This window comes from Sceloporus undulatus, chromosome 1, assembly GCF_019175285.1.
Source record: "Sceloporus undulatus isolate JIND9_A2432 ecotype Alabama chromosome 1, SceUnd_v1.1, whole genome shotgun sequence".
Taxonomy (NCBI): Eukaryota; Metazoa; Chordata; class Lepidosauria; order Squamata; family Phrynosomatidae; genus Sceloporus; species Sceloporus undulatus.
In genome coordinates this window covers 26,627,355-26,648,830 of record NC_056522.1, presented here as the reverse complement: position 1 = coordinate 26,648,830, position 21,476 = coordinate 26,627,355, and the positions used below count along the sequence as shown (strand labels likewise).

At 41.5% G+C, this 21,476-nt stretch overlaps 1 protein-coding gene across 2 annotated transcripts in view; it reads right to left on the bottom strand.

Annotated features, from left to right (window-relative positions):
- The window catches only part of PIGF (phosphatidylinositol glycan anchor biosynthesis class F), a 44,101-nt gene that overhangs the window by 3,184 nt on the left and 19,441 nt on the right, over nt 1-21,476 (bottom strand). For both annotated transcript variants that reach the window (XM_042445318.1, XM_042445309.1), the window contains exon 5: nt 20,362-20,470. In XM_042445318.1, the coding sequence (XP_042301252.1) occupies nt 20,362-20,470 (109 nt within the window). The remainder of the gene's footprint in view (nt 1-20,361; nt 20,471-21,476) is intronic.

The following is a 21,476-nucleotide window of genomic DNA, read 5'->3' as shown; positions in this document are numbered from 1 at the left end:
TGCCAAGTAACCCTGGCTGCAAGATTAGAAACTTATTCCACCCAAGCAAGCACCAAAGAAGCCATTGTGTCATCATATGTGACAATACAATGTTCACTTAAGATGAACGTATGTCACATCTTGATATGTCAAAACCCATTTTGGGAGAAAAGTGGGATGTAAGTCGAACAAACAAATACTATACAATACAGCAGAGTTTAGGAAAAGTACCTTTTGGGACTATATTATTATCATCATCATATTTACTAATATCTCCCCCTTTCCCCAGTTTGGGACTCAAGGCGGCTTACAAGAATTAAACACAGCTAAAAAAATTAAGATCATAACAAAAGTTAAAAATGTAATTAAACTGTCAAAATATTAAAGTATTAAAAACACAAACCATTTTTTAAAGCAGCAAATACAAAATGCAGCACATTAAGTTTTTACTTGCCTGTAGAAAGACACCATGGGTCCAAAACACACGGCAGAAATGATTCAGTTTGAGACCACTTTAACTGCCCTGGCTCAGTGCTAGGGAACTCTGGCTACTGTAGTTCTGTGAGACATTTGGCCTTCTCTGGTGCCACAATAAACTACATTTCTCAGGATTCCCTAGCACTGATGCAGGGCAGTTAAAGCAGCCTCAAATTGGATTATTTCTGCATTGTATTTTGGACCATGGAGAGTGCCAGTCTAGCCTCTGTGGGAAAGGAGATCCAGAGCCTGAAGACAGCCTCTGAGAAGGCCGTCTGCTGTTCTAGAATCCTCCAACCAGCATATCTATTGATATAAAAATCTATACCTGTTCTTTGACATTTAAAAATATATGTAGACATTATTAGCAGTCACACCATCTTGCCTACCTGATGTTCATGTGCTGGAATCATGTTTGAATAGGGGCCTTTCCATGTAGCACCCGGTGGGCTTGGGCTTGATCTATGCTAATGTTACTAACTCACAAGTATGTGTTTATTTGTATATGTGCATTGTACAAAAACAACCAGCATGTACTGGGTCCTATGCAGACAGGTATCTGTTAATGTAACATAAAATGCCATTCAGCACCCCAGGAATGTAAGGCAGAGGAATGCTATCTCAGTCCTTGCACAGAGCTTAGAAAAGTCGTTCTCAAACTAGCCTTAGTAAAAGGTTAGAGAACTTTCTTGATATTAATGAATGAATATTCAGGCAAAATCTAAATGCCGAGGCCAAGATTCAGTGGACCCATAAATCTAAACCACTGTCACTATGCTGGAATTATACTGGATTGCACCATTATGCAGCCAATGGCAGAGCAGTTGGCAATGCTTCACATTCTCCTGTTGCTCAACCATTACACTGCTTGTGTAACCCTTATTAAGAGAATCACCTTCATGCAAGCACTTGCATAATGGTTTTTACACCAGCATAAGCACCAAACAGATCCCACTCAGTTCTCAACATTTGAATGTAAGGAGAAAACCATCAGCCCCACTTGGAGAAACATGCTGGGCCAGACCCAGAGTTTGGAAACACTACTTTTTTGGCCGACCACTCCCAGAATACCCCAGCTGACATGTCCACAAAAGACCAATTTTTAAAGCCACAAGCTGTGTAAAGGTCAGGGAGCAACAGAACTGTATCACAGCTTACACTGCTCCACTGTTCTCTGTGCACTGTGGGTACGTGCATTCTCACTGTGCCTTTTGCTATTCTGAGACAAACACTGTATATCCTTAATATTTATAATAGGCACAATTTACATTATCTCCCTCACCCTGGCTCCTTTTCTCATCTCCTAGACAACAAGTGAAATGTAAGCTAGGCATTTGAAAAAAAATAACAAAGCCAAGATTGTCTGTCATGTTCCAGCTTTTCGCTCCTGTCTCATGCTTGCAATACCACTATAAAACGAAATACTTGAGAAAAAGAGTGGCTTAATAACTGTGAATCTTTTCACCATACTGCTCATGTTGTGCTCTGACAACTTTCCCTTTGTTATTTGCAATTTATTATGATTTCATCTTCACATACTTAAGCTTTACATTCCTAAGTGTGTGCATTTAGTGCTATTTAGCATTGTCTGGAGGTCTTTAGGAGTGTAGCAGAGATGATGGTGATCATCTTTTCATGCAGTGCCTTAGGTACTCTTTACTGACCTTGCTTCAGTTTTGTATGCATGGCCACAAAAAGGTCATGACTTCACTCAATCACTGTTGCTTTGAAAACCAAAGATTTGCTTGTTTTCCATTTGTTAACATGGCCCTGCTTATCTTCTGCAAAATGCTAAGTGATTTACACATACAACAATGTATATTCAATGCCAATGCCTTGTGTTCTGTGGCCTGCTCAAGGTTTTATTTCCATTCAAAATAAAATCAATTTCTTCAGGAATTGACCAATCGTTAGACAATAATAAAAATAAAAATAATAAAATAATAATAATCTGGGCAATGATGTAGTGAAATTTGTATAAATCTGTTTATCTACACTGCTGAGTTAGATCAGGGATGGGTAATGTAGGATACATACAGTCCTTAACATTTTGCAGCCCTAAAAGGCATTCACCCACCAAATATAATTTTTCCATTAAAAAAGGGAGAATTATCCTTTAGAACATGCATCTGAGGAAGTAGACTGAAGTCCATGAAACCTCATGCTGCCAATTTCTTTCAGTTAGTCTCAAAGTTGCTACAAGATTTCTCTATGTACTGATTCTATCCTTTAGAACAGTCATTCCCAAACTTTGGTCCTCCAGATGTTTTGGACTTCAGCTCCCAGAATTTCTGACTGTTGGCCAAGCTGGCAGGGGCTTCTGAGAGTTGAAGTCCAAAATACCTTGAGGACCAAAGTTTGGGAATCACTGCTTTAGAATAAGACAAGAGCACCTCCATCTGCCCCCCTCCAATTTGTTTTTTAACAATGCAAAAGCCCTTACAGCCAATTACAAATTTGTTTTTTGAAAAGTTTTGATGGATGGTGGGTGGGAGGTTCAGTTAGCCCCAGAAACCTCAGAGCTTGCTCAGTTCTGGGTTAAGGCCAATTCATTTGTCCTATTCAAAGGATCAACATAAATATAACCATCCAGCTATCATAATCACAACTCAGAACAGCCAATAGCTCATGCATGCCTCTTTTCTCCTTGAAAGGCTACACTGGCTACCGGTATTAACAAAGAGTTAAGGGCCAGCCCTAGTTCCCTTCATAAGCAGTTCTTAATTAGCCTTTAAGCCTGGTTAAATGGGAAACCTGGATAGCCACTGGCACAATGAATGTCCAGTTACAGCAGGATGGGGAACTTGTTCAGGATCCTGTGGCCAACATTCATTCTTATGTTAGGAAATGTCTTCAAGACATTTCCGAGTTACAGCAACCCTAAGGCGACCCTATCAATGGGTTTTCTGGGCAAGATTTGGTCAGAGGAGATTCACCATTGCCTTCCCCTGAGGCTGAGAGCATGTGAACTGCCCAAGGTTACCCAATGGATTTCATGGCTGAGCAGGGAATCGAAACCTGGTCTCCAGAGTTGCACTCAAACCACTATACCACGCTGGCTCTGGGCTAAACAATTATATGATGGAGTGGAACACTGAGCTTGGGAAGTCTTGAGGGGCTGAGAGCTTTATCAGGCCTGCCTTATAAATCAATTATCTCAGGGTTTTGTGGGGAGGGGCTTTACCATTTAATTCCGATACAGTACAGTGGTACCCCGGGATACGAATGCGCCGCCTTACGAAATTTCCGGGTTACGAAAAAAATCCATTAAAAAAAACTGTTCCGGGTTACGAAAAAATTTTTGGTGCTTTTCGGCGCTTTTTCGCACGAAATCGCGGCTTTTCCCCATTAGCGCCTATGGCATTTCGGCTTGCGAATGCTTTTCGGGTTACGAAAGCGGCGGCGGAACGAATTAATTTCGTAACCCGGGGTACCTCTGTACTTGTAATTTTAAGTGGAGCTTGCCAAATGCTTCAGTGCCAATTTCAAGCAAGTATAGCTTATTCTTGATGGGAAAGTGCTTTCTAATCCAGATAATAAAAATAAAAGTCCCTTTGGTAAGCATTCTTTGCCTTTCCATACCTACTAGTCATCACTTTTCACTCACTCACACCTTTCTATTATAAATGTCAACATCACTATAAGAGGCCCTGGGACTGGCCTGTCTTTTACGGGATTTTCTTCAGAATGCTTTCGGACCAGACAAGATGATGGTGTGGCTTGTTCTGCACCTAAGCTTTGACACATTTTTCTTTTATGCAATTTTGGCAAGAGCGTAGGTCAGGAACAACAACTGCTCAATGAAGTATTCCCAACATGGCTTTGAAATATATTTTTCAAATGGAAGCTACAATGCAAATGAAAGGAGGAGCACTTGGAAAACACTATGCAATGGGTGATGGTTAAAAAAACCCTAAACATACCTTTGCTGGACACACACACACACACACACACACAAGAACACATGAGGTTCACTTACAAGTAACTCTTGATCCTGGCCAGAAGATGAGCAATATTTATTAGAATGTTTCACAGGAATTCTGATCATATAGGTGGTCACTAATGCTTAATTCAGTAGTCACAAACTAGACCTGGACTGCTCACTGCTGAAATGTATTTTGGCATCATTTTGCTCCCTCCTTTTATCTCCCTGTTCTACAGGCATGCACTCAACCATATGAGAGCCTATTATATAGTGTACAAATATTGCAACCACATGAAAACTTTCCATTCAGACGTCAGGGCATTACAAAGAAAAGTATGGAGTTAGGCAGAGGAGACAATCCCAACCAACTATATTCACATAGTGGGAAACTGGAGTGAACAGGTGAAAGAGCCTGAACCACCCAGCAATGTTCAACCACAAAAGCTTACCTGTAATGGTGATACCTGCCTATGATACACAATCGAGCTGTGGGCATTTTATACTTGCAGAAAGTCTCAGAACAGACCCACACACTGACTGGCCAATAAGGCTCCTATTCCACTTGTGATGGGTGTCAAAAAGGAACTGTTTCAGTGCTTCAGTACTATACTTTCAAATGTGTAATCAATAATTTGTCGTTACAGGGTACAATGCTTTTGAAGACACTGCAAAGTGTGAGGACCCTGGCAGCTTCCATGTTAATGGGGTCCCTCACACTATTTCCCCAAACAAGTCAGCAACATGGACAGGCCTTTTAAAATTTAGAGTAAACCAGGAGCAGATTCACCACCGCAATGACCTGAAAGCCACCAGTCACCATTGCAGGTGGTGGGCATCATCTAACTAACAACTTGAGCAGGACTTGGGAAAGTTATCTTTTTAGACAAAAGCTCTCAGAATTCCTCAGCTGGCATGGCCAGAGGCTAGCTATGGGAAAGCTGGATCCCATTGTGGGAGAAAGCCAGGATATAAATCCTTGAAATAAATAAAGTAAAAATAAATACTAAGGACAGTTCTTGAATCAAGTAACTTTCCCAAGCTCTGAGCTTCTCCGCAACCTTTCCAAGTTTCACTGTTCCTATCCTTAGCATATACAAATGCTGAAGTCTATAAAGCAAAGCCTATTGTTAATATTTTGCTGCCCAGAAAGAAAGGCAAGGAGCTATTTCTTCCTCTCCACCTACACAAGCCGAGTGGACTTGCTATTGAAGGTACATTCGGCACTGCTGATGGGACATCATCCTCCACTTCACTTCAAGGCAGAAAAATAACTTAAGGCACGAAGGGCCAGTTGCCTGTAATATACAGGAATGGGCAGGAAATGATGGCATACAGCAGCTGCTTGCTCCACCACAACCATGAGCAAATGCAGCTTGAGGCAACCTTCTCACAGCCTATCAGTAGGCTAGCCCTGTTTCAAAGTATTCTGTTGTTGCTGTTGTATGTCTTCAAGTCGTTTCCAGCTTATGGCAACTCTAAATCAAATTTATCATGGGGTTTTTGTGGAAAGATTTGTGCAGGGGAGGTTTGCCATTGCCTTCCCCTGAGGCTGAGAGCAGGTCACCCAATGTGTTTCAAATGGGAATTGAATCCTGGTCTCAAGAGTTGTAGTCCAACACTCAAACCACTATCCCATGCTGGCTCTTGTTCAAAGTGTTCTACACATATATTTATCTTGTGATCCTTACAAAAAGCCAGTAGGGTAGATCAGCATTATTATTCCCCAAGCAGGGGAAAGCTGGAGAACAGTTTGCCAATTTCACAGCCCTGGCAAAATCTGAGCCACAGATTTCCTCTGGCACTTTGCCACTACGGTCATCTCAATTTTTATTTAGTTATTATGACATGCTCATCTTCTCTTTTTTGATGGAATTTAAATGGTTTTAATTAAAGGTTGTTTTAACTGCATTTTAAAAATAATGTATATTGCCATCTTAGTATGATCAGGTATTTAATCTCTATTTGTTTTCATTTTTGTAAACTGCTTTGAGTCTCAGTACTGGGGGGGAAGGAATAATATTAACAACAATAATAACAATAATAGTAGTAGTACATTTATTTTTATTCCAACTTTCTCCATAGACTGGCATTCAAGGCAGCTCACAAAGACAGATACAACTAAAAGCACAGCGGGTGGTAATATTAAGGCAGAGTTAAACTAGTTAATCTCATTAAGAAAAACAAGTGGTTTAAAATGTAAAGCAAATTCTTGCACACGTTTTCATTTCACAGATGATTCAAATGCTACTTTTTGCCCACAAAAACAATTCTGAGTTATAAAATGCAGACACAGCACCATTAATGAGTTCATGAGGGAAGATCAGCCTTCTCCAAATTGGTCTCTAGCAGATGTGCTGTCTGGAAGACAATGAGAAGTGTACCCCAACATATCTGGTTGGGGAAAAGCTAATGTGGATTATGGGGTTTTGGGAGGATTTTTTAAAATCAAACTGCAAAATGAAAAGTGCAATAGGGATCAGTGTTAACTATACATTTTCACTAATAGACTCTAACTTTGTATATTCTACACAGGAACTGGCATAAAAAGTAAGAAGGAAAGGGGATGGGGGGTGTAGCAGCATCTTTTAAGGTTAACTGTGTTGTTTTTTTTCACATGAGATTAGAAGCAGCACCCTTAGAAAAAGGGTAGTTAACTCTGCATGTGCTATGCGACTGCCCTCCAGCCCTAGGCAGCAGGATCAATACTGAGGGATAACAGGAGTTGCAGTCCAACAATATCTGAATGGCTATATGTTGCCTCAAATTTGCCCTAGATAATGAGGAAATAGAAATAGTAGAAGAGTTCTCATACTTGGGATCAAATATTGATAGGAATGGGGACTGCAGCCAGGTAAACAGAAGAAGATTAAGAATGGGAAGGCCAGCCCTGAAAGAACTAAACAAGATCCTAAAGTCTAAACATATACAGCTTAGCACTAAAGTTAGAATTGTCCAAGCCATTGTATTCCCCATCACCATGTATAGATGCAAGAACAGGACAGTGAAGGAAAAAGATAGAGAGAAAATTAATTCATTTCAGATGTGGTGCTGAGGGAAAATGCTGAAGATACCATGGATGGCCAAAAAGACCAATAAATGAACTCCACCTGGAAACCAAGATGACAAAACTGAGGCTGTCATACTTTGGCCAAATCATGAGAAGCCACAATTCATTATTAGAAAAGACAATGATGCTGGGGAGGGCAGTAGAAAATGAGAAAGACCACATGCCAGATGGATACGCTCAGTCAGTGAGACCACGGGCCTGAGCCTATATGATGTAAGCACAGAAGTAGAAGATGGGAGGTCTTGGAGATGTCTCATCCATGGGGTCACCAAGAGTCAAGGCCAACTGGAGGGCAGCGAACAACAACATATTGCCCAGTGATGCCAGTGAACCTCAATACTCCCTCAGTCAAACTAGTGCATTTCAACAGTTCTCTGTTCTACTTTCAGATGCAGTTCAAAGATTTCAAAAAGGCCCACGCAACTGCCATTCTCAGAGGAATGTATCCGAAACAAAGGCTATGATTTAAAGGAAGGGGGAGGAAATATGCCAAGGGTCACGTAGATAGGCTTTTGCTTTCAATTCTAATACTATGCCTTTCAGGAATTTCTTGGAGTATGCAAAGTTAAAAGAAAGACAGCAACAGTTATAAAGAGCCGTTGGAGCTATCAGCCTATTTTAGGGGTGGGGGATTAAGTCATATTTAGCATGACACATTCTGGGGAGGGGGAGAGACTATTTCTATTTTCAGAGAATTTAATTTTATTTCTACTTTGATTTCATAGCTGCATTTTAAATAGATACAGTATCTCTGCAGGAACTCATTTCTATTGAAAGCTGCAGGCTTTCCCCCCACTCCACTCCACCCCACCCTGCAGATTACTGAAAGTTACTTGCATGCAAAAAGAAAAGGGGAACCATTTAAAAGTGGGGAGGAGTGAAGAATCGGAAGACATAAACATCCTTATTCAATTTGAGAAACCTTCAAGAAGAAATACCCCAAGGTCTCCCTATTTCATTCAAAGCAAACTCCTTTTAAACTTTTCTCAGAATCCATCTCATGTTCCAGCTGAAGGGATTTAAATTATAGCACTACAGCTTGAAATATACTTTCCGACAGTGGGGCAGAGTGGGTGGATGGCTGGACTGGAAAAACCCTCATTAAAATTCTTGTTCAAAGCCAAACATTAAACTGAGTATGGAACTCTATATATGCATGTAGAGTGTGGAACTATGACTCAAGCTTGCAAGCCTCCATTTTTAAAATCCAATATAACAACAGCAAGCATAGCATTTACATTTCTATACTGCTTGTCAGTGAACTGGTACTCTCTCAGTGGTTTACAATCTGTAAGCCAATTGCCCCCAACAAGATGGCTACTCATTTTACTGACCTACGAAAGGATGGAAGGCTAACTCAACCTTGGAGCCCTGGGATCACTCACAACCATGGGGCTGCAGTACTGGCATTTAACTACTGTGCCCCCAGGGCTCTTGTATATACAGCTGTCCCTTCCGATTTATGGGGGATCCGCCCCCCTGAGAATCGGGGAAATCACCAATATTGAAGCCCCACTGATTACAATGGGGACGCACCTTGGAAGTCCGCCCCATTATGTCCCTCCCGGCTTGCCATCCACGAAAACCTGAGGGACGCAAATGGCAAGATCGCAAACCAGGAGGGCTGACTGTATTTACACAATATACGATTATTATTATTATTATTATTATTATTATTATTATTATTATTTAGTGCTGTAGATTTACACAGCGCTGTACATACAAACAATAAGATCAATAAACATGAAACCTGTCAGTGGTGTACATTCTACAAAATACATATAAAGCAATAGATAATAATATAAGATAGAATTAGATAAAAATAAGCAGGCAACAAATGAAAAAACATCAACTATCAAATCAGATATCAGATGACAATCGGATAAACAATCACACAATGCCTGGGAACGCTTCCCTGAAGAATATAGTCTTCAACTCAGTTTTGAAACTGGTTAAAGAAGTGATGAGCCATGTTCGTGGGGGAAGGAGGTTCCAGGAGTGAGGGGCAGCAAGTGAAAAGAGATGAATCCGGGATGGGGCAGTGGAGATCCTAGGCTGGGACAGCAGGCCTTGACTACCAGAATGGAGGGTACGAGAGGGAAAGTGAGGAGAAAGAAGTTCAGATAAATAAGGAGGGGCCAGACCATGCCAGGCTTTAAAAGTCAACAACAGGAGCTTATACTTAACATGGAAGGGAAAAGGGAGCCAGTGAAGGGATGATAATAGAGGAGAAACATGGTCAAAGGGGCAAGCAGATGTAATAATGCATGCTGCTGAATGCTGGACAAAAATTAAAGGACGGAGGTGAGAGGAAGCCCTGCCAGAAGAAGGTTACAATAATCTAGTCATGAGATGACCAGAGCATGGACCAGAGTCTTGGCAGTAGAGGCCGAAAGAAATTGACGGATTTTAGCAATATTGAAGAGAAAAACTCTACAGGTCTTGGCTGTGGCCTGGATCTGGGGGATACACGACAGAGAAGAATCAAAAATGAAACCAAGACTGCGGGCTTCCTGGACCGGTCGAATAGAGATGTCGTCAACAGAAACAGAAACACAAAAGGAGTATTGAAGGGTGGACTTAGGTGGAAAGACAAGAAACTCTGTCTTGGACATGCTGAGCTTCAAACGCCAATGGCGCATCCACTGAGAGGCAGCTGTAAAACAAGATGAAACCTGCTGTTCAAATACCGGAGAAAGGTCAGGGGTGGAAAGATACAGGTGAGTGTCATTGGTGTACAGATGACAGGAAAAACCAAAAGTGCTGATAAGTTTTCCTAGGGACAATGTGTAAAGAGAGAACAGTAGGGGACCCAAAACAGAGCCCTGGGGAACTTCAACAGATAACGGAACAGAGGGTGAAGTCTGACCACCCATGACCACTGCAAAAGATCTCTCTGACAAATAAGTTTTAAACCAATCAAGAATAGAGTCCGAGAACCCGAGGTCAGAAAGGATATAACTAGGAGACAGTGATCCACGGTGTCAAAGGGTGCAAACAAATCAAGAAGAACGAGAACAGAGTAAAGGCCATTTACTCGAGATCTTTGTGAGGGCAATCTCTGTAGAGTGCTGTGGACAGAAACTGGATTGAAAGGGATCGAGAATGGAGTTGGTTTCGAGAAACTCAAGACAGCGAGAATAAACGACCCGTTCCAAAACCTTAGAAAGAAAGGGAAGAATAGAAATAGACGATAGACAAAGAAGAGGGGCCAAGAGAAGATTTTTTCAGAATTTGGGAAACGAGAGCATGTTTAAAGTCCAAAGGAAAGGAGCCCGTGGAGAGAGAGAGAGATTAAAGATATAGAGAAGCAAGGGCAGAAAAGAAGGGGCTATAGAAATTAAAAGATGAGAGGGAATTGGATCAAGAGAACAGATTGCAGGTTTGGAAGAGTTCAGCAGCGTAGAAAGTTCGTCCAAAGAAACAGGAGGAAACACAGAGAGTGTTTTAGTTGAAGGTGCCAGAAGATTAGGGGTAGAAGACAAATCAGGAAGAACTACCACAGATCGAATAGTGGTGATCTTAGTAATGAAATAGTTGGCAAAATCGGTATTAATAGACGTGTGTGTGTGTGTGTGTGTGTGTGTGGCCATCTTGGCCACAGATTGGAATTGTGCAGCTGTCCAGATGTCACTAAACCCCGAATGCCAGCAGTGGGAGCTAATATAACCAATGTGCAGCTTTCCAGATGTCACTAAACTGCAACTCCCAGCTGGTATAGACAATGGTGAGGAACGCTGGAAGTTACATTCCAATTAGTCCTGGAAGGCTCCATGATGCTTCTCCTCATCTAGCCAATCTAAATTCTTCAGCGTGAAAAGCCAATCTACACAGGTTGCCCAGTTTATATAGAGTAAGCAATCCACAGGTTTTGGAAGTGGGATTGGTCCAGATCCAGATGTCAGACTGCAAGGGAGTAAAAGCCTGGAAAACATACACAGCCTTTCACGTAATAATCAATCAATCAAACACTTTGGAAAAGCCCAAAATAATTTCAGTGTCTTTATGGGACATGCCCCATTTGTTATATTTTGAATTGATTTGCCTTTTTAAAGCTGATTTCACTGAAATTCTAGGAGGTCTGCTTGGTTATTTTTTAGTTTTGTTACTGTTATCCATCTTGATTAACATTTTAGGCAAGAAGATGGGGTATACATTTAAGAATAAAGCAGTAAATTTCAGCTCCAGCAGGCCTGCCTGGAAGAAGACAAGCCCTCCCTTCATCCTCCATCTTGAGGGAGAGAGAAGCAGGCTAGCTCCACTAGGCCTGCCTGGAAGAAGGCAAGCCCTCCCTTCATCCTCCATCTTGAGGGAGAGAGAGGCAGGCTAGCTCCACTAGGCCTGCCTGGAATAAGAATAGCCCTCCCTTCATCCTCCATCTTGAGGGAGAGAGAGGCAGGCTAGCTCCACCAGGCCTGCCTGGAAGAAGACAAGCCCTCCCTTCATCCTCCATCTTGAGGGAGAGGAAGGCAGGCTAGCTCCAAGAAGCCAAGTCCTCCCTCCAGTCCACCTGGCTTGGTCCAGGCCTTGGAGGTTGAGAAGAACTGCTGGACCTGATCCCCTTCCCCACCACCATTCCCTTCTCCTTTTGTGTTGTGGCTTTTTAGATAGATTGTAAACCCGAGGGCAGGGAACCGTCCAATTAAAAAGATTATATGTACAGCGCTGTGTAAATTTACAGCGCTTTATAAATAATCTGGAGAATGCAAAGAGTTGCCATTATTCAGAAATGGGGGCAAGCTATGGCATTAGGCCATTAGACATCTCACCACAAATTTCTTCCTTTCATAGCCTGTGGGGGTTTGGATTTGGGCTATAGCCCAGAGCAAAACTGTTTGCTCTCCCCTCTCCACTTGCTATAGGCTTGGTCCAAACTTTACTTGTTTTTCTCAAAGTTAGGCCCTAAAAAACCAGAGCCTAGTAGGTAAAGTATCAAGACTGCTAATTTAGGATCTTCAGGTCACACCCTCATGCCTTTAAGTATCCCAGAGTCACAAGAAGGATTTTATTGAATATATTTATAACTTGCCTTACAATTTAAGATGCTGCCAAAGTTGGAAATAACCAAATTATTATGATCACACTGACAAAACAGCATAAGACCAACATGAAGAAAAACAGAAGTCAGATTAAAACAAATCCAACATCAGCCGTAAAATGGCCTTTACAAACTCAGACATATTAACGTGGTTTTCACCTATTGGTACTGTTGAATAACCCTAGGAAGTAAATTCTGTAGCTATAGGGTTGTTAGAGAATAGACTATATTTCCAGCCATTCCCATATAACCTCCATAGATAGATATTTTCTGAGAAGGGCCAAAGGAAAATCTCAACAGTCAGACACATCACTATGGAAGGAGGTGGCTCTTTAGATAATAAGTAGGTCCCATCCCATAAAGGGCTATAAAGCAACATTATGCACTGTGTGCTAGAAATAAACAGAGAACCAGCAGAGTTATTTCTACATTAAGATATATTTCACATTGCTAGCTACCTAGCTTCATTCTGCAGCATTATTGCAAGGTGACAGGAGACAAGGAGAGGCCTGCAGACCATGACAAATTGTCATCTACACATCAGTAACTCAGATGTAGGGAACATATCAAGAACATCTTCTCTTAGCGCCTTTGGAAGAAGGCTATGGAAAACTGCAATCAATTGTGTGAAAGCCATGCAAAAAGATGGACAAACCTAGAGGTGATCTACTTTGATGAATCTGAGGGCTAATCTTCTGTCTTCAGGACCCTTTATGGGGGCTGACTAGGCTACCAAGAATGCTAAAAACCAAGCAACAACAAAAAACAATTAAGTAGTCAGAAGTTTACTTCTGGTTGTGAAAATATGTTTGTAATATTCACGTGTAGGATCTTCCTGCAACATATGTCAAAGGTGAATCACCAATCCTAATGGCTTTCAGAAGAGGTAATCACCCTTTTTGCCACAAAAAGGTCAGTCTAAGGGAGTTTGGAAACAATGTGGGCCATAAAGCAGTCAATATTGGGTCCCTCATGTAGCTGTAGGGTCACACTTTACTCATCCCTTCTTTAGATTATAATGGGATGGGGGTGAGCCAAGGAAGATGTGGTTTTACTGGTAGATCTCTAGTGATTTGCAATAAATTAATAGGAGGTTTTGAATTCCAATTGAATCTCCAAAATGATTCTCTGCCCTGATTCAAATCATCCCTCTACAATGAAGTAAAAATTTTTGTAAGGACTGTGAGCATAATTCAATTTTGATAATCAAAGCAAATTCCTGGGGCTAGAATTCTTTCATTTTCAGTGCATATCTTTTGTCCCAGATTATTCTTGATGGAAGCCAAGGTTCTAGTAAAAACAAAAGCTCTGCTCTCCCTGTAACACGGCATTAAGTGGGTTATGAAATCAGATTCTACTGTAGTCTTCCAATGGAACAAGAAACATCAGGAAAACACCTCGACGAAAAAGTCTTCCAAACAGATATTAATCAAGCAGAGTGGCTGGGATAAAAGCAGCACTGGCTGACTGAATGCTGTTTTTTGGACTTACTTAATTAAAAATCTCAGTTTATGGCATTAAGAGCATTTCCCAGCTCCCTCCAAATGTAAGCAGGTATAAGTCTTTCAAACCACAACCTTTACAAAAGCCTCTGTTCCAAAAACAATGCAATCCTCCCTGTCAATATGTCTTGGGGTATAAGGTTTTACTTTACCAATAAAAACTGTCTTTATGGTTTCCACACGAACTTGTCATTTATTGTATTGCCTTAATCTAGGACAATACTCAGATCAGTGTCAATTTACAAGATGCTTTTGTAACATTACGAGAGAAGAAAGGTTTCATACTAATCTATGGCCCTGTCCAGATGGGCCATTTTGTACGTACTCCGTACAGACTAGGGTTGCCTGGGGGAGTCTCTTTTAGACGCCCGCAACCCTAGTACGTATGGAATATGTACAAAATGGCAGCAGCCTGTTCACATGGGTGCCACCATTTTGATGTAACAGCCGCATTGCGTTGAAATGGCGTGGCACAGCCGTTACGTCTTGGCGCCCTTTCAGTGGCACCAGAAGGAGCTCCTTCTGCTGCGCGTATCTCTGGCGTAGTCTTTAAACGGCCGCGCCAGCGATACAGAGAGAAAGGAGCTGAGTGGCCCCTTTCTCTCTCTCCCCGCCACTGTTGAGGTGTCCTTGGGGCATGAAGCCCCAAGGACACCCCTTTCCAGGCCGCGGGGAAGCGGCCTTTTGCTGCTTCCCCGAGGCCAAGAAAAGCAGCAGATCGGTGCCTCCGGGGCTGCCGCTGTGGCAGCTCAGGCCCCAATCTGTCGGGGAAAGGGGCGGTCTATACACCATCTATGTTAGAAAGAGGATAATAAAGAGACAAGGTGAATAAAGGGGAGTCATAATTTGGCGGTGATGAACTGGAAGGTACTGCCAATTTGAAGGCCATCACATCCCAGTAGAACACCACATCCCATGGCTTACTAGTGGGATGATGATTGTATAGGAAAACATTAATGCCAAATCAAGTTCCTAAAATACTGTCTTGTGGGACATGAAGAACTAACAGATTTACAGCATGGTAAGATTCTGTGAAACAAGAGATCATTAAACAGACAAAGTGGGCCCTGGTCCATGACAAACAAGGTTGTTGGGTTTTTTTAACATGTCACCAGAATCTTTGCTGGGTCTTTTGCTGCTAAAGATGAAGTGAACATCAAAGTTAGAATCATCCAAGCCATGGTATTCCGAATCACCGTGTATGGATATGAAAGCTGGACAATGAAGAAAGTGGATGGGGAAAAAAATCAACACATTTGAGATGTGGTGCTGGAGAAGAATTCTGAGAATACCATGGACAGCCAAAAAGATAAATAAATTGGTCCTTGAACAGATTAAGTCTGCAACCTTCCTGAAAGCCAAGATGACTAAGCTGAGCCTGTCATACTTTGGCCACGTCATGAGAAGGTATGACTCACCAGAAAAGACAATAATGGTAGGAAAAGTAGAGAGCAGTTCAAACAGAGGAAAACTGCATATGTCAGATGGTTGGAATCAATTAGGGAGGTCACAGGCCTGGACCTGCAAGATTCTGAGCAGAGCAGTTGAAGACAGGGAGACTTGGAGATGTCCCATCCACAAAACAACAAAAGATACATACAGTTATCGTTCTAGAAACAGTTTCCTGGGTGCCTAAAGAAATGCCCCCATCACCACGATCCAGCTTATCTCACTTTGAGGTTGGACAGGATCATGGTAGTTTTTGTCATTCTTTTAAAAAAACAAAACAGGTATCTCCCTTCTAGCCATCCACACAGTCCTTACTGATTCCTCCTGCCTCTCCCCTCCAGGCAAGCTGGCTAGTGCTTCCAAGCCAGGCAAGAATCCAGCCCAGGTCCTGGCTTTCTGCCCTTTCTAATTCCAGCAGTTCTCAGTTTGTTTTGAATTTGGATGCACATGCCCTAGCACACGTCTCCTCTCAAGGGCAAAAAGTAAATGGGTGTGGAGTTGGCCTTCTGCCTCTTTAAAAAGAGGAAAGAAAGAAAGACCGAAAAATGTGAACTTTTTTTCTCACTAGGTCTGAATTTGATCAGCACTGGCCAGGCTGACTGAGGGATTCATGAGTTACAGTCCAACAAGGAACTGTTCTGATCTCTGAGCTACATTTTTTTTGTACATCTGCACATGCACACCCCACAGATTCACACACTGGCAAAGGATAGAGTCAACCCAGACTCATTTATATCTTAAATGTAATAATGTGCCTCCACACCAGGAAAACTCTGGAGACATTTAGGCTGCAGAATGATTAATACCAAAATTTCTTTTCCCCAGGGTTGGGACTGTACCTCTGTGAGAATATTTTAATCCACTTGTCATTATGAATATGAACCAATTTTACCACCATTTTAATATATTCCGTCCGTTCTTATTACCCCATCCCAGTTAAATGTAGGCTTTTGCAATTGGTTTGAAAAAGGGGTTGTCTGCAAATTCTAAAGTGGCATCAATGAACAACAGCATCAAACGGCTGAATTTACAGATTTCCTCTAGTTCTGCAAGCTCCACATTATCCCCATAAGCATTTATTAAGTTGAAGCTTGCCAGGACTCTGACTGAAAACTGCAACGTGTGTTTTCAGTGCAGGGCTTGGCCATGGCATTTTTTTGCAGATCAATTGGAAGCCAAGAGCCCTTTCAAATGCATTTGGTTAAGTGCTTTTAATGGAAGGAAGCTACACCACCAGAGGCCACCTTCTCACAGAGTGTAAGAGTATGTGGCCCCCATGACATCAGAGGAACAAATGCTGACAGGCTGTGTGGACTGAACTCTACGACTGACATTGGGGGTCCATTGACACGAAAGGAGGACATTTTATTGGACCAGGAAATACCCTAAAAACTGCCCTCTGTCCTTCTCCCATTGTCAAAGTAGCTGTATCACTTTTCAGCAATGAAGCAAGTTGTTGTTGTTTTATGCCTTCAAGTTGTTCCCAACATATGGCAACCCTAAGGCGAGCCTATCACAGGTTCTTTTTGGCAAGATTTGTTCAGAGGAGACTTGCCTTTGCTTCCCTCGGAAACTGAGAATGTGAAACTTGCCCTAAATTACCCAGTGGGTTTCCATGACTGAGCAAGGATTTGAACCCTGGTCTCCAGAACTAGAGTCCAATCTCAAACCATTACACCATGCTGCCTCTTGAAACTGGACACTCAATCATATTGTCCTTAAGGGCATATTTTGGTGGCAGCACTGAAACAGCATCACTTGCCCATATGGCTCTGCTCTGTAATTAGATTTTTGGGAAAACAGTTAAAACCATTTAGTTTTGCTCTGCTTTAAGGTGCCCTTGATCTCTTCCCCACCCTCCAGTGATATTATGCAATTATATTGCTGACGCCGCTCCGGAAGGTGGTGCATTTATTTTTAATTGATATTTAATTGATTGTTGTAAGCACTGTGGGTCTGAATGGCAGGACAGAAATACAGTGGGCTCTCCCCATTTGCTTCATCATTAAATTGTTTAGGACAGAGCCAGTGTGGCATAGTGGTTTGAGTGTTGGACTATGACTCTGAGAGGCTGAGGCTGAGAGTGTGTGACTCACCCAAGGACATCCAGTGCGTTTTCATGGCCAAGTGGGGAATTGAATCCTGGTCTTCAGAGTTGCAGTCCAATGCTCAAACCACTATACCACACTGGCTCTCTGTAGATTACATTACAGTAGTGCAATTGAGAGCCAGCGTAGCGTAGTGGTTTCAGTGTTGAACTACAACTCTGGAGAGTACAGTTCAATTCCCACCTTGGTCATGAAACCCACTGGGTGACTTTGGGCAAGTCACACTTTCTCAGCCTCTGAGGAAGGCAATGGCAAACCGCCTCTAAACAAATCTTGCCAAGAAAACCCCATAATAGGTTCACCTTAGGGTCGCCATAAGTCGGAAACAACTCGAAGGCACACAACAATAATAAATGTACTGTATCACTATTTTGTGGAATTTGGATTTTTTATTTTATTTTGCCGCATGGCAAACATAACTACCCTGGATAAAAGGTAAAAATAAAGTTTTCCCCTTTTACAAAGTTGTCAAATTGTGTCTGACTGTAGGGGGTGGTGCTCACCTCCCTTACTAAGCCGAAGAGTCAGTGTAGTCAAAGATGACCCATGGTTATGTGGCCAGCATAACTGAACTGAACTGAGCTGTTGCCTGCTCACCAAAGTGGAACCTATTTCTCTACTTTTACATGCTTTCAAATTGCTAGATTGGCAGAAGGGGGCACTAGTGATGGGGGCTCATTCTGTCACATGGTGCTTGGGCCTTGAACTGCTGAATTACCTGAATATGTTTCCTAAATTAATCTTCAGGCACTTTAGATCTTCAGTCATGTTTTGTTGCAGTATCCACACAGAATTAGATCTATAATACAGGCATTCTCTAGAATTGTCAAATGATAAGTTGTAAACCATTTCCTTTGAGAGTACTGAGTTCTGGACTATGAATATCAGGGTTCAAATCCACTCTCATGGAAACCCAATGGATTGGGCAAGTCACATGCTCTCAGCCTCTGAAAACCTTTCAAGGCATACAACAACAAACATTTCCTAAATTTCAGTCACTTTGCAAGTATGGGTAAGTTGTTTTTTTTTAAAATACAAACAAAATACAGTTGGGAATAGATGTCTGCAAATCTATTTAACAAAGGGCAGAAATAGACTGTGTGCCGAATCAGGGCTGCGGCAACCACATGCCATGGCCCCAATCTGACTTTTTTCTGGTGCAAAAAGAAGCAGCAAAATGTCTGTCTGTTTTGTGCTGGAAAAGGGGTACCTTTTCTGCCACCGCCATGGCTTTTCGTCTAAACGCCATGCTGCTGGAGCGCCAAGAAGCTGCCACTGTGTAAATGGCTGGGCGGCTTCACACCAGCTACCTGCCAGCTTGGGGGCATTCATCGTGCATACTCCATGCCCCCAAGCTGCCAGGAGCATATTTTGCCAGTCTGTTCTGGCCCTTAGACTACTTTTTTATACCAGGCAATGTAATGTATTGGGACCAAAAATGTTCCATGTGATTTTTTAAGTGTGTGTGTGTGTGTGTGTACGTATTATTCTGCCAAAGTGATGTGTTCTGAGCATCATTAGGTTGATTTGACAAGTGAACTAAAAATATCTTCAATAAGGAGGAATTGATTTCATTTTCATTCCACTTTGTGTGAGCTGGCATTAGGTGTTTGCCACACATATGATTCTGCACAAACAGCCATTTCAATTAGCCATTTGTATTTCCTGCAATTAAGTGGAATTCTCATTGGGGTCAGAAAATACTCCACAACTCACACAAAGTAAGATGCTTTTTAAAATCCTAGTCCCCGAGAGGTAAACATCTTAAATGTATCTTAACTTCATACTTCTAAATGCATGATTTTAACAGCTAAAAATTTTACAAGGAGGCATGGAGATAGTCACAAATCTAGATGGCTTGAAAAAGGATTAGAAACAAACAAACAAAAATGCAAAGAGTCTCTACCTAAAATCCACAAATCAAAAAAAACTTGACAGATATATAAATAATCTTGAAATAATAATGGTAGGATATAATAGAAAGTTCCTGCTTTACTGAAAATACCAACACAGAGGACCTTGTTGTCTTTGCAAAAGTATGTACCACTATAACTGGCACTTTAAATTGTTGAAAACTCCTTACTAAGGAAGATTTTTTTTAAAATGACTACAAAAGGTTCGAGATAGTGGTCATCTCATCAAGACTGTTTGCCACCCATTTTGAACTGTTTCTGTTATGTATAGTTACACTTCCAACAAGCAAAAATACTATCACAGATTCGTAAACAGACAGAAGATGCATTTTCACAGAAGCCTTTTTGGGTTTACTATTCATTTTAAGTTTTCCTACTTACTTTGAGCAGAGTATCAAATGTGTTTTTATCCATTCCGAGCTAATTTTTTATGTTGTGTTATATATTTTGGTAGTGTTCTGTGCATGTTGACTTGTTGTTAAAGGTCGTGCATGTTTTTATTCTTAATCTATACTGTATAAATTTGGTGTATCATTTTCTTGGAGTATATTGCATAATTTTGTCTTTATAATAGTTGATTTTTTTTTTTGGACTGGTTGTAGACACAACTTTTTTTTTACATAAACACACTCTATAATATCCTACTATTATTGTTTCAAGATTGTTTATGTATCTTTTATGGGTGTGTGCTGTTGTTGTTGTTTTTCAAGGATTAGACCACAGAGAAGCCATATTTTGGATAATATATGATAGAGGCCAAACAGCAGGACGGGTACTATATCTGCACTTTGCTTGTGACTCAAATAAAACTGGCTAACTGTTGCTGAAAAAATGAAACCTGAACTAGATCGGGAAGGTTTGTGGTCCAATCCAGCAATGCTGGTGTAAGACAGGGAGACCAACCTGCCATGGTCTATCCCAATCCAGTGGAATAGGAAATGCTCCAAGCCATGCACCCACCACACTGCACATTGTGGTAATCTGCAAGTTGTTATCCCAGATGGACATAGCCCTGGAAAAAAAATGAAACAATTTTTCAGTGAATTTGAAAAAAAAAGTGTATGCATTTTACCAAACTACTTAAAAGCACCTTCAACAGGAAACAGCTGTCACTGAATCACAAGATTTCCTTCTGAGCAAACACACCTAAGGTCAGACTGCAGGAGCAGAAAAATGCAAAGTACAAAATACCAACCACATTTCATTAATCTATTATCACAAATTCCTTTCATGGGAAACAGTGGTGAGGTTGACTGGTTTAATTAATTTTAATTAAGTTTTTAAAGCTAATTAATTTTCATCAGTGAAGTCTAGGCCCTGCATACCTTCAGGGTGCCTTCTCCCATATGAGTCACCTTAAGGGCTTCTCACCAGTTTACCAGCTTACCAGTTAGCTTACCAGCAGGAGCCCACTTAACAATTCCCTGAAATGCTGAAACTGCCATTTTGACAAGCATTTGCCATACCTGCCATCTTTTTTATTCTTTGTATTAATGTACAGAGACAGCTAGCATGGTGTAGTGGTTTAGGAGTTAGGCTAGGACTCTGGAGACCAGGGTTCAAATCCCCACTCAGCCATGGAAATCCACTGGGTGACCTTTGACAAGTCACATTCTCTTACCCTCAGAAGGAGGCAAAGAAAACTCCCTCTGAACAAATCATGCCAAGAAAACTCTCCAATAGGGTCACCTTAGGATTGCCATAAGTTGGAACAGCTTTAACGCACACAATGACAAGACATGTACATTACTACTGGCACACATAAAGTTGGATCTTGAGGCTGCATATGACCCCAAGGTTGTTTTTGTGATCTTTGAAGCCTCCAGACTCCCTTGATCTTCCTTTGTTCTAGCCAAAAAAGAGCTCCAGGAGATATAAATGGTAGGGCCACTGCGTGGAGAAGATGGCAAAATGCTAACAGGGACAGAGAAAAGTCTCAGTCTTCTCACAAGAGGAAAGGGTGCTCAACCTGAAGATAATGGAGCAGAGGACAGAATTGGGGAATTTCAGCACAGAAT